The 15,549-nt window shown below is 40.7% G+C and overlaps 1 protein-coding gene across 3 annotated transcripts; it reads left to right on the top strand.

Moving 5' to 3' along the window:
• The first annotated feature begins 3,839 nt into the window (after positions 1-3,839).
• Positions 3,840-10,259, top strand: LOC122029795 (serrate RNA effector molecule-like). 3 transcript variants are annotated; one of them, XM_042588926.1, is made up of 2 exons: positions 3,840-4,284; positions 10,216-10,259. In XM_042588926.1, the coding sequence occupies exons 1-2, from the start codon at positions 3,879-3,881 to the stop codon at positions 10,224-10,226; spliced, it is 417 nt and encodes a 138-aa protein (XP_042444860.1). In that variant the 5' UTR covers positions 3,840-3,878; the 3' UTR covers positions 10,227-10,259. The 3 variants fall into 3 exon arrangements, with proteins under 3 accessions (XP_042444860.1, XP_042444859.1, XP_042444857.1); XM_042588925.1 differs by lacking the exon at positions 10,216-10,259 and adding an exon at positions 6,079-6,134; XM_042588923.1 differs by lacking the exon at positions 10,216-10,259 and adding an exon at positions 4,372-4,526.
• The last annotated feature ends 5,290 nt before the right edge of the window (positions 10,260-15,549 follow it).

Raw genomic sequence — 15,549 nt, 5'->3', positions numbered from 1 at the left:
TGTTGGGAAAGCACATTTAGTAGATGATGCATTGCCTTTGAATTTGTTAAATGCTCTTCCCTTTGCTTCTTGCTCCATCTTGTTTTGTCAATTATTATGTTGTTTTCATCCCTAGGTATCTCAAAACCTTTTTCCATTATTAGCATAATATTGAAATCGATATCAAAGAATACTTCCATTCTCTTTTTCCACTAAGAGAAGTCTCCTTCGAATTGGGGTAGTTGGATGTGTGAGCGTCCATTTTGTTGAAAGTGCTCTTTTCGGCGATTAGTCCGGTGAAGGGCGTCCTCGCTCTAATACCACTTGTTGAGGATCGGTTGCTGGCTAGAAGGGGGGTTGAATAGCTTGGTCACCCCAAATCGATCTTCTTCTCTACAAATCGTTAGTTGCGTAGCAGAATAGAACCAAAACAATGAAAGCAATAAGAATAAAAACAATCAAACTCTAACACGTTTCCTTTACGTGGTTTGAAGATTACTTGCTCCTAATCCACGGCTTGTCCTTGAGGTGGATGCCTCCTCAATTAGTCAGTGGATTAGTCCTCGACAATCTCCGGCTAGACCTTAATCCTTCTTGGTATAGTACAACCTCTCACAAGGCTCTCTTCCTCTTTATAAGATGAAACTTATGTTTAGGAGGAAGAGAAAGACTTGGAAGCTTGAGGGATGACTTTGGAGTTTTTCAACAAGAATTAATAATCTCTTTCATTCCTCAAAGCTTCTTTAAATAGAGAGGAAAGAGTTGATCCCAAATCAACTTATTTCCTGCATCAGTCGACTAGTCCATGCATCAGTCGACTGATATAGCTGTTAGATACAACCAACGACACTCCATAGAATTCAAAATTCTGCCAAAGGCTACCAACAACTTTCTACTAGTCGACTGGTGTCATTACCAATCGATTGGTCTTCACAACTGTCAGGCATAGAACCATTTTGTGCTCTCATGAATTTGGACCATTCGACTAGTGAAAGTACCAATCGATTGATCCCTTACATTCACTCACACTCATCCTCTCCAGAGTCACCCTTAAAGCTCTCTTTTTCAGTCTTCATCCCTTAGATGCACTTGAACCCATTGCAGCTCCTCTCCGTGCCACCCTTCACATTTCATTGAAGTCTTCTTCCTTCAGCGCACTCCTTTGCTCCTTGTTTGGCGGTCCCTTGAATGCACAATCCTTCACCGATCTCAAGGACCCAAGCCATAGGATGAGATTTTCCCAAAACTTGGCTGCACCAAGTTCTTCATGTGTTTCACCAAGTCCTGCATGACTTAAACCCATATCAAAATAATATAAAAACTTAACTTAAACTCTTTGACACATACATCAAAATCATAATCATACCTAATCAAACCTAGGTTGATTTCACCCACACTTTTTTCGCAAACAGAGCCTTGCGAAATCAATCAGTTGATCGATTGAGTCCCAACTTCAATCAATTCAAAGAGGTTGTAATTGATTGGTAACTGAATCCAATAGATTAGGGAGTTTGATTTTGGTTTAAATGGTCTAATTACAACCCATTAAGCCATGTTTAGTCATACTAACCATCTCTAACCCTAAGAAATTCATTTATGAACATTTAAGGGTAGTTTTCTTGATGAAAAAAAAAATAAGAATGGAATGGTTAAAGAAGACTAACTTGAAGTCTACGATGAGGTTTATTTTCAAAGTTAAATTTTAAACCTCAAAATTTTAAATTTTGGATTTCATAAAAATTTAGGAATTCTAAGTTATTGTTAGTGCAATGATAGAAGATTGGAGCATGTTTTGAGGGACAACTACTCCTTAAAGACATATATTAGATTTTTGATTTCAACCAAACTATGGAAGGTTATAAAATTTCATTGTAGTGAATGCTCAAGGTTGAGTGATCTTGTCTGAAGGCGATGAGATAGTGTGTTGGCTTCAATAGGTGGTTGCTCAATGTACAACAAGCTTCTTTAGATCTAAAGGAAACTCTTCAATGATCCTGCGCACAGTCAGATGAGCCAACAAAGTGTTAGTGACCTAAGTCTTCCCTCCAAAACTATTTTTGAAAAATTCATTTTCATCTCTTCACCATTTATTAGTATTGACAAAATATCGCATTTAACAAAATTTGAAATAATATTTTTTTATTAATATTTTGTTAATATTTTTATTAATATTTTATTATTTTTTCTAAAATTAGTAAATTATTATTTTTATCTTTCTCCCGCACTACTAATCTAAGACCAAGTCTTAGAACATTTGTTATTATTTTTTTTTGTGTGCGAGATTCCTCTTTAATGGCCCACCAAGAAGGGTATAGCACTGCACACCCTCCCCTCTTCTCAGGTGAAGATTTCGGCTACTGGAAGAGCCGAATGGAGTACCACCTCAAGACGTAAGTCGAGATGTGGATAATTGATGTGCGAAGATTTTATACACTTGTTTAGCATGTTTTGATGCACATTCTTATGTTTTGTACATGCTTTGTCTATGCACTTTCATGCTTTTTGCTTTGCTTTTAGCATAAATACTTCTCTTTGTTCGGAGATATGCTCTTGTGCATTTTATGCTTTCAGGAGTCAAATTTGGAGAAGAATTGATGCCCGTGGATGATTCTACAACCAAACGGAGAAGAACGACCTAGGCAATGACTGCCACACAACCTTGCAAAGGGGAATGATCCTGGCCGTGTGGTGATGAGGGGTCGTGCCACCCTCCTTCATCCAATCAGTACACAGCCATGTATAATTACATGGTCGTGTAGCCCCTCCAGTGACCAAGACTGCCCAGGCTGTGTGGTTTCACATGGCCGTGCAGCCTTTCCAGAGCCAGAAATTGGCATGGCCGTGTGTCCCACACGGTCGTGCAACACTTTTAGATAGGAGAAATGGCCAGGCCGTGTGGTTTCACATGACCGTGCAAGCAAGCAGAGGCAGTACATGGCATGGCCGTGTGACCATCACACGGTCGTGCGACCCTAGCCGAGAGGAGGATTGCCCTAGCTGTGTGGATCTCACACAGCCATGCCCTGGGTCGTGTGGCGCCCAAATTTGCCTATATATAGAGCTTCTTCCCTTTCAAAAGAGAGGCTCTCCCTTTGGGGGAGATATGTTCTTGGGGAGGTTTCCAGCCATTCAAGGAGAGATTTCTGTCCAAGATTCGACTTGGAGAGCGGAGGATTGGTTCCGAAGATCACTCATTGTAACAAGATAAGTGTTCCTTTCTATTCTCTTGTTCTTGGATTGGAATGTCTTGGATTTTCTTGTCTTCGGTCCTTTCTCTATTCTTTATGGAGTAGATTTCTTGTTCTAGGAAGGAGGGAGTATTTGTGATGTAATTTGATGTAAGAGTCAATGGATTTGCCATCTTCTTGATCCAAGCATATTGCTATGTTTTGTATCAATCAATCTTGTATTGGATTTTTGTGTTTTGTGCCTAATTCCCATTCTTGATTGGTTGTTTGTATCTCTTGTGGAATCTTATAGAGGAATTCGCTAAATCATTATGACCGAGGGGCGCTGTGACAGGGCTGCCCTACTCACGGACCTTTTAGGGGACAACCTTTAGGGGTAAAACAAGAACTTGCAAAGAAGTAGGACGGATTGACACACTTTGTAAAATACGGTGTCCAAATAATAATTAAATAATAAAGTTAATGGACGAATAATTTTAACGGAATTTTTAGAAATTTTTTGAAATTTTTGGGGATTTAATCGGAGCCGTAGGGCGTAGTTTGAGGGGATAAAATTATAGGCTTTGGAAAAGGTCTGTTTAGAATACCTATTTATTAGGGAGTTGATTGAGCAATAGACTTAGGTTTTAATTTCCCTAAACCTAAGTTCAAAATTATATAAAAACCTAATTTCCCTCTTCTCCTTCACCGCCGCATCTTCTCCGAGCCCTCATGCACCGCCGCCTCGCCCCTTCCCTCTCGGCCAACTCGCGCGCCGACTCCTCCCCGAGCCCTCACGCGCTGCCACCCAAAAATCCACCACGGTCCTCGTCTCTGTTGAGCCACGACCGCCGGACACCACATCCGGCAATCTCTTCTTCTCGCGACCTCCCGCAACCCAGTTGTCGGCCCTCACGCAAACGCCAAGATGTCGTCGGCTCTCCCCTCCCGCGAGCATCCGGACGTCGACGCCCTCTCCTCACGCCAGCACCCGAGACGAGCCCCAACCGCCGGTCTCCTCCCTTCCTTGCACGTGAGCAGCACAGGCGACGACCTCTTTTCATTGCCCTAGCGCCAGTAGCCCGATCTACTGCCACCTCCGGCCGCGACGAGAGCTTGCCAGCAAGTACACCTTTAGGTTAGTATGATTTCCATGAGGTGAGGGATAGATGCTTAGGAGAAGTGGAATATGCCGATTGGGATGATTGTTTGGGATTGGTTGCAGTTTGGTTTCCTTCTTGCTGATCTTGCTGGATTTGTTGGTGGATTGAGTCTTGATTAGAGTTGCTTTTGCCTTTCCCTATTGTTTCTGGAATTCCCGGACAGATTCTGGTAAGCTGCAGATGATGAAAATGTTGATCCTCCCTTTTGTTTTCAAAATCTCGAAATGGCCTTTTTTTGATATATTAGGCTTCAATTGATGATCCCCTTGTTGTGGCCGGAGTTCTGTCCATTTGGTTTTAAGGAGATGTTTCTACGTCTAGGTGATTTTCTGATTCGTTGACAAGATTTATATTAGTAAGTTGTTTTCAGTGATGTTACTCTTCTGCTTCAAGATGACAGCTGGGTTTGTGGACAAATTGGATGGTTGTTTATGCCTTGTTATTAGTTGTTTTGCTTCCTAAGTCATTTGGAAATTACTTGTTCGATTCAGAAGGTTAGTTCGATTCAGAGTAATATTGTGTAAACCTAGTTGTTGTTTCTCTATGCCCTGTGAAGTGATTGGTTATGTTTGAATTTGAGGAAACTCTAGGTCCTATTCAATGTTGCTTTGACTTTCAATATAGCTGTGGATTTTTGAGGTTTATTCAAGGGTTTTCGATGTCTTACATGGTGACTTTCTGGATCGTTGTGTGCCGTTGAAGTTCTGGAATGGTGTGGATTTTCTAATTAAGGATTTATTGATTGGATTAATCGAGGTAAATCGACGATTAGTGTTGACTAATAATCATTGCGATGGAGGGTTACCTTATCGGTTTTGGGAACTAGGTTTAGTTAGTTGATATATAGCATGATTAATTAAACTGTACATCATGTGATTTGTAGGATTTTGATTCGAGACGAGCATCTCGATGTGGGATTAATTAGCACGATCTACATTTAAGGCGGGTACTTCTTGCTTTGCTTTCTTTTAGTACCTTGACCTTAGTGCATGTATTATTTTGGATAAAGATTGTTTACATTGACTCCACTCTTACTTTCCTGCGCTTGATACTTCCACGCAATCTTTGAGAAATTCGTTTCTATATCCATACAGTCTCTTCTTGTTGTCCATGATCCGTAGCAGATACTAAATATCATATTTGTATACTTTAACTATTATTTGTTTATGTACCGTATTGAGCATGCTGGCTTCATGTAGCATACCTGTTTCTGCTTATATATATATGATGACTGTTTCTTATTTATGTACGATATTGAGCATGCTGGCTTCATGTAGCATATCTGTTTCTGCTTATCGTGTGAGTGGTAGCCGGAGTACGAGGAGGGACCCCATCGCAGATGTAGCTAGTTAGCTACTATGTCCCCCGCCATTTGTGTGAGTTGTGAGGTGGTGTCTGATCATCGACCGACCTCTCGACCAGGCGGAGAGGTGGGCGGGAGTGACCATCCGTGCATACGCTATTGTTATTATATTTGCTATGATTGCTGTTGTTTATATATGCTGTTATTGCTTACTTATTGCTGTTGTTTACATACGCTGTTATTTCTTGTATATACCTTGCTTATTACCTCTGTAGTATGAGCTGTAGCAAATTAGTAGCAGTCTGACCTACTATACCTAGCTTAGGATATGGTTTCAGGTATGAGCATTTATTTTGATTCTATTGTAGTATCTGCTATTTTCTCTTATGAGACTGTATACTCTTGGCTCACTCTTATATGTTATGTTCATGCACTATCTCTTTCCTTAATGGTTTTCTTTCGCCAGGTAACAGGTAGATGAGTCATGGATGCTTGGAGAGATGTCGGCTGCCAGTCCCACGTCACACTCGAGGATAGTTTTCTTGTTTGTTTTAGTATTGTTTGGATTATATGTTGATTTTGTGTATTTTGCTTTTCAATGAGTCGATGTGAATTTTTGGAGTCTAGTCTGGTGGTTGTAGGTAATTTAGTTAGTGACTTTGTCGGTCATACATTTTTTTCTTTTTGTGATTTCCGCTGCATTTACATCCAGTCGTGTGTTATGTCTTCCGGTGTGTGTGTTTCTATTTTGTTCCAGCCGTTTAGGCTGATGGTTATAGATGATGGTTGTGTTATTTCATTTATGTCCAGCCAGGTTGGCTGTGTATACTAATTGCGTGTTTGTGTTATTTATATATTGTGCTTCAGATTGTCCGCCGTACAGGGGAGATGCTGCCGAAATTTCTTCGGACAAGGACTCCTCCGGGGCGTGACAATTTAGTGGTATCAGAGCTTAGGTTTTGCGAAGCCTATTTTTATGTTTCAGATTTTGCGATTTGTTTTTGTGTTTTGAGAGTTTCGAATTAATCTGATACCAATTTTGTGTTTTCAGTATTTTGGATTTCGTATTTTGGATTTCCGAATGTTGGGTTGTGTTTTCGGATTTTGATCTTGGTTGATTTATGATTTTCGGTGTTCCGATTGTTTTGTTCTCCCTTTGTAAGTTGACCCCTTGATGTGACTCGAGTCTTGGGACCCGGCAGCGGCAGGACATCTCCAAGCTATAGGAGGTATGTTTGTAAATTGTTATCATACGTATTTATTAATACTTGGGTAGTTATTTATACCATGTATGATTTGTGTTGTGTTAGCCACAGGTTAGATCAGATATGGTGATATGTTGTCTGTTGATAATCTATTAGTGGATATCGTTTTACACAACGTCTAGATGGGGCAATATCTAATTTTTAGATACCTTATTAGTGGATATTAGACATGATGGTCCATTATTTATTCTTTGATGTTGATAGTAACTTAAAGAGTATAATGCCTTGATATTTATGGAGTTGGTAATTTTAGTTGAAGGTTAGATTACAGACTTTGTGCCAGTGATCTTATGTTTAAGTATGTTTGTTGTACGGACATGAGGAGTCCTTGAGATTGGTATTTAGGTTTACAGTGCCCTAGATACTTTTATGGACCCGATGTATAGAGGGTCGATTTACTCGTGTTGGTTTGCTTAGTAAAGGAGTGATTCACTCTTATTAGCTTGATCAGTAGGAGACCAACTTACTCTTTCAAAGGTCTAAGGCTCCCTATATATATAGCAATTGAGGAAAGGAGAAATGCAGAGGATGATATTGCGAATTTTGAAGTCTGATTCTTTGTGTGTCAACAAGTGAAGGCAGAATATCAGAAGTGGCGCAGTGGAAGCAAACTGAGTCCAAAACCCACAGAAGCATCCTTTGCGGATAAGGATTTGATCATGATATTATGATGGATCAGTATATGAGCATGTTGCTTAGTAGTTATCCTGGTATGAGGAGCTGTGAGTTGAGTAGTAAATTTGGGGACCAAATTTTTATTAGTGGGGGAGAATGTAAAATACGGTGTCCAAATAATAATTAAATAATAAAGTTAATGGACGAATAATTTTAACGAAATTTTTAGAAATTTTTGGAAATTTTTGGGGATTTAATCGGAGCCGTAGGGCGTAATTTGAGGGGATAAAATTATAGGCTTTGGAAAAGGTCTGTTTAGAATACCCATTTATTAGGGAGTCGATTGAGCAATAGACTTAGGTTTTAATTTCCCTAAACCTAAGTTCAAAATTATATAAAAACCTAATTTCCCTCTTCTCCTTCACCGCCGCATCTTCCCCGAGCCCTCATGCACCGCCGCCTCGCCCCTTCCCTCTCGGCCAACTCGCGCGCCGACTCCTCCCCGAGCCCTCACGCGCCGCCACCCAAAAATCCACCACCGGTCCTCATCTCTGTTGATCCACGGCCGCCGGACACCACATCCGGCAATCTCTTCTTCTCGCGACCTCCCGCAACCCAGTTGTCGGCCCTCATGCAAACACCAAGATGCCGTCGGCTCTCCCCTCCCGCGAGCATCCGGACGTCGACGCCCTCTCCTCACGCCAGCACCCGAGACGAGCCCCAGTCGCCGGTCTCCTCCCATCCTTGCACGCGAGAAACATAGGCGACGACCTCTTCTCATTGCCCTAGCGCCAGTAGCCCGATCTACTTCCACCTCCGGCCGCGACGAGAGCTTGCCAGCAAGTACACCTTTAGGTTAGTATGATTTCCATGAGGTGAGGGATAGATGCTTAGGAGAAGTGGAATATGCCGATTGGGATGATTGTTTGGGATTGGTTGCAGTTTGGTTTCCTTCTTGCTGATTTTGCTGGCTTTATTGGTGGATTGAGTCTTGATTAGAGTTGCTTTTGCCTTTCCCTATTGTTTCTGGAATTCCCGGACAGATTCTGGTAAGCTGCAGATGATGAAAATGTTGATCCTCCCTTTTGTTTTCAAAATCTCGAAATGACTTTTTTTTGATATATTAGGCTTCAATTGATGATCCCCTTGTTGTGGCCGGAGTTCTGTCCATTTGGTTTTAAGGAGTTGTTTCTACGTCTAGGTGATTTTCTGATTCGTTGACAAGATTTATATTAGTAAGTTGTTTTCAGTGATGTTACTCTTCTACTTCAAGATGACAGCTGGGTTTGTGGACAAATTGGATGGTTGTTTATGCCTTGTTATTAGTTGTTTTGCTTCCTAAGTCATATGGAAATTACTGGTTCGATTCAGAAGGTTAGTTCGAATCAGAGTAATATTGTGTAAACCTAGTTGTTGTTTCTCTATGCCCTGTGAAGTGATTGGTTATGTTTGAATTTGAGGAAACTCTAGGTCCTATTCAATGTTGCTTTGACTTTCAATATAGCTGTGGATTTTTGAGGTTTATTCAAGGGTTTTCGATGTCTTACATGGTGACTTTCTGGATCGTTGTGTGCCGTTGAAGTTCTGGAATGGTGTGGATTTTCTAATTAAGGATTTATTGATTGGATTAATCGAGGTAAATCGACGATTAGTGTTGACTAATAATCATTGCGATGGAGGGTTACCTTATCGGTTTTGGGAACTAGGTTTAGTTAGTTGATATATAGCATGATTAATTAAACTGTACATCATGTGATTTGCAGGATTTTGATTCGAGACGAGCATCTCGATGTGGGATTAATTAGCATGATCTACATTTAGGGCGGGTACTTCTTGCTTTGCTTTCTTTTAGTACCTTGACCTTAGTGCATGTATTATTTTGGATAAGGATTGTTTACCTTGACTCCACTCTTACTTTCCCGCGCTTGATACTTCCACACAATCTTTGAGAAATTCGTTTCTATATCCATACAGTCTCTTCTTGTTGTCCATGATCCGTAGCAGATACTAAATATCATATTTGGATACTTTAACTGTTGTTTATTTATGTACTATATTGAGCATGCTGGCGTTTCTGCTTATATATATATGATGATTGCGCATTGTTCGCATCATGTCATTGCATGCATGTCAGCATCCTCGGCCACTCGAGAGAGTGGTAGGTGGAGTTGATCTGCTTGTCTCCGTCGGTGCACTACCACTCGTGTGAGTGGTGCCGAGTCTGACGAGCGGACCCCATCGCAGATGTAGCTAGTTAGCTACTATGCAATGTCCCCTCGACCATTTGTGTGAGTGGTAGTGGAGTGGTGTGATCCGCCCTCTCGACCATACAGGGGTCATGGTGCGGAGAGGTGGGCGGGAGTGACCATCCGTGTATACGCTATTGTTATTATATTTGCTATGATTGCTTTTGTTTATATATGCTGTTATTGCTTACTTATTGCTGTTGTTTACATACGCTGTTATTGCTTGTATATACCTTGCTTATTACCTCTGTAGTATGAGCTGTAGCAAATTAGTACCAGTCTGACCTACTATACCTAGCTTAGGATATGGTTTCAGGTATGAGCATTTATTTTGATTCTATTGTAGTATCTGCTATTTTCTCTTATGAGACTGTATACTCTTGGCTCACTCTTATATGTTATGTTCATGCACTATCTCTTTCCTTACCCGCTGAGTTCCAATACTCACCACCTCGCAAAATGGTTTTCTTTCGCCAGGTAACAGGTAGATGAGTCATGGATGCTTGGAGCGATGTCGGCTGCCAGTCTCAAATCACACTCGAGGATAGTTTTCTTGTTTGTTTTGGTATTGTTTGGATTATATGTTGATTTTGTGTATTTTGCTTTTCAATGAGTCGATGTGAATTTTTGGAGTCTAGTCTGGTGGTTGTAGGTAATTTAGTTAGTGACTTTGTCGATCATACATTTGTTTTCTTTTTGTGATTTCCGCTGCATTTACATCCAGTCGTGTGTTATGTCTTCCGGTGTGTGTGTTTCTATTTTGTTCCAGCCGTTTAGGCTGATGGTTATAGATGATGGTTGTGTTATTTCATTTATGTCCAGCCAGGTTGGCTGTGTATACTAATTGCGTGTTTGTGTTATTTATATATTGTTATCTATTCCAGCCGCATGTGGCTGAGGTATATGGTGATGTAGTAATGCTTCAGATTGTCCGCCGTACAGGGGCGATGTTGCCGAAATTTCTTCGGACAAGGACTCCTCCGGGGCGTGACAATTTAGTGGTATCAGAGCTTAGGTTTTGCGAAGCCTATTTTTATGTTTCAGATTTTGCGATTTGTTTTTGTGTTTTGAGAGTTTCGAATTAATCTGATACCAATTTTGTGTTTTCAGTATTTTGGATTTCGTATTTTGGATTTCCGAATGTTGGGTTGTGTTTTCGGATTTTGATCTTGGTTGATTTATGATTTTCGGTGTTCTGATTGTTTTGTTCTCCCTTTGTAAGTTGACCCCTTGATGTGACTCGAGTCTTGGGACCCGGCAGCGGCAGGACATCTCCAAGCTATAGGAGGTATGTTTGTAAATTGTTATCATACGTATTTATTAATACTTGGGTAGTTATTTATACCATGTATGATTTGTGTTGTGTTAGTCACTGGTTAGATCAGATATGGTGATATGTTGTCTGTTTATAATCTATTAGTGGATATCGTTTTACACAACGTCTAGATGGGGCAATATCTAATTTTTAGATACCTTATTAGTGGATATTAGACTTGACGGTCCATTATTTATTCTTTGATGTTGATAGTAACTTAAAGAGTATAATGCCTTGATATTTATGGAGTTGGTAATTTTAGTTGAAGGTTAGATTACAGACTTTGTGCCAGTGATCTTATGATTTCCATGAGGTGAGGGATAGATGCTTAGGAGAAGTGGAATATGCCGATTGGGATGATTGTTTGGGATTGGTTGCAGTTTGGTTTCCTTCTTGTTGATTTTGCTGGATTTGTTGGTGGATTGAGTCTTGATTAGAGTTGCTTTTGCCTTTCCCTATTGTTTCTGGAATTCTCGGACAGATTCTGGTAAGCTGCAGATGATGAAAATGTTGATCCTCCCTTTTGTTTTCAAAATCTCGAAATGGCTTTTTTTTGATATATTAGGCTTCAATTGATGATCCCCTTGTTGTAGCCGTAGTTCTGTCCATTTGGTTTTAAGGAGATGTTTCTACGTCTAGGTGATTTTCTGATTCGTTGACAAGATTTATATTAGTAAGTTGTTTTCAGTGATGTTACTCTTCTGCTTCAAGATGACAGCTGGGTTTGTGGACAAATTGGATGGTTGTTTATGCCTTGTTATTAGTTGTTTTGCTTCCTAAGTCATATGGAAATTACTGGTTCGATTCAGAAGGTTAGTTCGATTTAGAGTAATATTGTGTAAACCTAGTTGTTGTTTCTCTATGCCCTGTTAAGTGATTGGTTATGTTTGAATTTGAGGAAACTCTAGGTCCTATTCAATGTTGCTTTGACTTTCAATATAGCTGTGGATTTTTGAGGTTTATTCAAGGGTTTTCGATGTCTTACATGGTGACTTTCTGGATCGTTGTGTGCCGTTGAAGTTCTGGAATGGTGTGGATTTTCTAATTAAGGATTTATTGATTGGATTAATCGAGGTAAATCGACAATTAGTGTTGACTAATAATCATTGCGATGGAGGGTTACCTTATCGGTTTTGGGAACTAGGTTTAGTTAGTTGGTATATAGCATGATTAATTAAACTGTACATCATGTGATTTGCAGGATTTTGATTCGAGACGAGCATCTCGATGTGGGATTAATTAGCACGATCTACATTTAAGGCGGGTACTTCTTGCTTTGCTTTCTTTTAGTACCTTGACCTTAGTGCAAGTATTATTTTGGATAAGGATTGTTGACCTAGACTCCACTCTTACTTTCCTGCGTTTGATACTTCCACGCAATCTTTGAGAAATTCGTTTCTATATCCATACAGTCTCTTCTTGTTGTCCATGATCCTTAGCAGATACTAAATATCATATTTGGATACTTTAACTGTTGTTTATTTATGTACTATATTGAGCATGCTGGCTTCATGTAGCATACATTGCTTCGCTTATATATATATGATGATCATGCATTGTCTAGCATCATGTCATTGCATGTCATCGCGTCCCCGCCACTCGAGAGAGTGGTAGTGGAGTTGATCGCTTGTCTGTCGTCTTTGCGCTCGGCCACCACCGTGTGAGTGGTAGTGGAGCTCGACGAGGCAGACCCCATCGCAGATGTAGCTAGTTAGCTACTTGCAACCGCCCCTGGGCATTTGTATGAGTGGTAGGCGGAGTGATGTCGCCCATCATCTGACCGCCTCTCCACCGTGGGTCATGGTGCGGAGAGGTGGGCGGGAGTGACCATCCGTGCATACGCTATTGTTATTATATTTGCTATGATTGCTGTTGTTTATATATACTGTTATTGCTTACTTATTGCTGTTGTTTACATACGCTGTTATTGCTTGTATATACCTTGCTTATTACCTCTGTAGTATGAGCTGTAGCAAATTAGTACCAGTCTGACCTACTATGCCTAGCTTAGGATATGGTTTCAGGTATGAGCATTTATTTTGATTCTATTGTAGTATCTGTTATTTCCTCTTATGAGACTGTATACTCTTGGCTCACTCTTATATGTTATGTTCATGCACTATCTCTTTCCTTACCCGCTGAGTTCCAATACTCACCACCTCGCAAAATGGTTTTCTTTCGCCAGGTAACAGGTAGATGAGTCATGGATGCTTGGAGAGATGTTGGCTGCCAGTCCCACGTCACACTCGAGGATAGTTTTCTTGTTTGTTTTAGTATTGTTTGGATGGTATGTTGATTTTGTGTATTTTGCTTTTCAATGAGTCGATGTGAATTTTTGGAGTCTAGTCTGGTGGTTGTAGGTAATTTAGTTAGTGACTTTGTCGGTCATACATTTGTTTTCTTTTTGTGATTTCCGCTGTGTTTACTTCCAGCCGTGTGTTCTATCTTCCGTTGTGTGTGTTTCTATTTTGTTCTAGCCGTTTAGGCTGATGGTTATAGATGATGGTTATGTGTTATTTCATTTTTGTCCAGCCGGGTAAGCTGAGTATATTAAACTGCGTGTCATGTTGTTTATATTTTGTATATATATTCCAGCCGAGTGTGGCTGAGGTATATTTTGTATGTAGTAATGTTTCATATTGTCCGCTGTACAGGGGAGGTGCTGTCGAAATTTCTTCGGACAGGGACCCTCCGGGGCGTGACACACTTAATACTATATCTTATTGCTAATTGATTAGGGATGCATTTCTATGTCGTATGACCGAGGGGCATCGTGATAGGCTTGCCTCATTAACGGACCTCATAGGATTCATTACTCTTTGATTACTTAGGGTTTAGATATAAGTCCTTAACTGGTGTTTTCTACAGAGAACAACCGGTGACTTCTTACGAATACATTGCAATTGTGGGCAATGTTTGGTAGATTATATTACATCAATGATTATCACAAAGAAACCAAGACTCCTAGAATCTTTATAAAACTAAATCTTTGCATTTAACCCTTACCTCTGATCTTAGTTGTAAATGATCTTTTAATTGTTTGTTTAGCTAATTCGTTTTGAGACATCTTTAGTGCTTATAACCAATCCCTGTGAATATTGTTGGTGCGGTTAGCACTAACGGTCTAACTCAGGTTTTGATGAATGATAAATTAGGTTTTCCATTGTCTAACACTCTGATCGAGTGTGCAGGAGAAGTTCAGACAGGTCGATGGGCTGACCAGATGTCTGGCACGAAGCCCAGCTAGGTCAATGAGCCGACCGGATAGCTGGTACGAAGTCCAAATGGGTCGAAGGGCTGACCGGACATTTGGCAAGAAATCTAGCTAGGTCGACGGGCTGACCGGATAGCTGGCAGAAGTCCAGACGGGTCGAAGGGAAGTCCAGACGGGTCACTGGAAGGGAGTGACTGTGAGGACGCGTTCCCGGGAAGGGAACTTAGGCGCCGATCCGACTTAGAACCATTTCGGAACTCTAAGTCGAGATCTTGACTAGATTTCGGTCTCGAAAAGACAGAATCTAAGTCATACTCTTTATGTTGAATGTATAAACTGTACTAATACGTTGTTTTGTAGGATATTCATTATATATTTTGCCTCGGACTAAGCTTGTCTTGCAGGAGAAGGACTTTTCTAGAGAAAGGTGGTCCGAGCGTCCGGAGGCAAATTCTATCCAAGTCACGGCGTCGACACGTGGAGCTCGCTGGTTGGGACTGCTACGTCACACCAGGGCGCCCGGAAGGGATCCAGGCGCCCCGAGCATCCTATAAAAGGAGGGTCAAAGGCGGAGCTCAAAACAACAACTCTGAATTGACGATCTGCTCTCCTGCGACGTTGCGACGCTACTCCGACAAAGCTCCATTCTTTTCTTATTGCTTTATATTTGTCGGTATTTTATTTCTAGCTTTTCTGTACTTAATTCTTGTAATCAATTATTCAAATTGCTAGTGGATTGTCCAACGAAAGCACTCGACGAGTGCGGGCCTTGGAGTAGGAGTCGACACAGGCTCCGAACCAAGTAAAAAGAACCTGTGTTAGCATTGTTCCCTTTTACTTTACATTCCCCCTCTATCGATTCTTCACGATCCAACAAGTGATATCAGAGCAGGTACCGTTCTGATTTGGTGCAACCACCAGTCAGACAAGGGGGTGACATTTTTTTTCCTTTTCATTTTATTTTAGTTTTCAGTTTTTCGTATAATTCCAAACTGGTATTATTACCTTTTTGAAAAAAAATTTTATTGCAATTAAATCAAAATTGGTGCAACACCAATTTAGTTCTTTTTATTATATCTCAATTCTTCCCGCGCTACTAATCCAAGACCAAGTCTTGGGATATTTTGTCTAGTTATTTACTTGTGTGCAGGATGTCTCAGATCGAAGGTTTCAGTACGGTGCGTCCTCCCCTATTCAACGGGGATAATTTCCCGTACTGGAAGAAGCGGATGGAGGTATATCTCAAGACAGATTTCGACCAGTGGCTTAGCGTCACAAAAGC

The sequence above is a fragment of the Zingiber officinale genome, chromosome 10B (genome assembly GCF_018446385.1).
Source record: "Zingiber officinale cultivar Zhangliang chromosome 10B, Zo_v1.1, whole genome shotgun sequence".
Taxonomy (NCBI): domain Eukaryota; kingdom Viridiplantae; phylum Streptophyta; class Magnoliopsida; order Zingiberales; family Zingiberaceae; genus Zingiber; species Zingiber officinale.
Note: the sequence above shows the minus strand (reverse complement) of the source record. Positions and strands in the feature narration are given on the sequence as shown.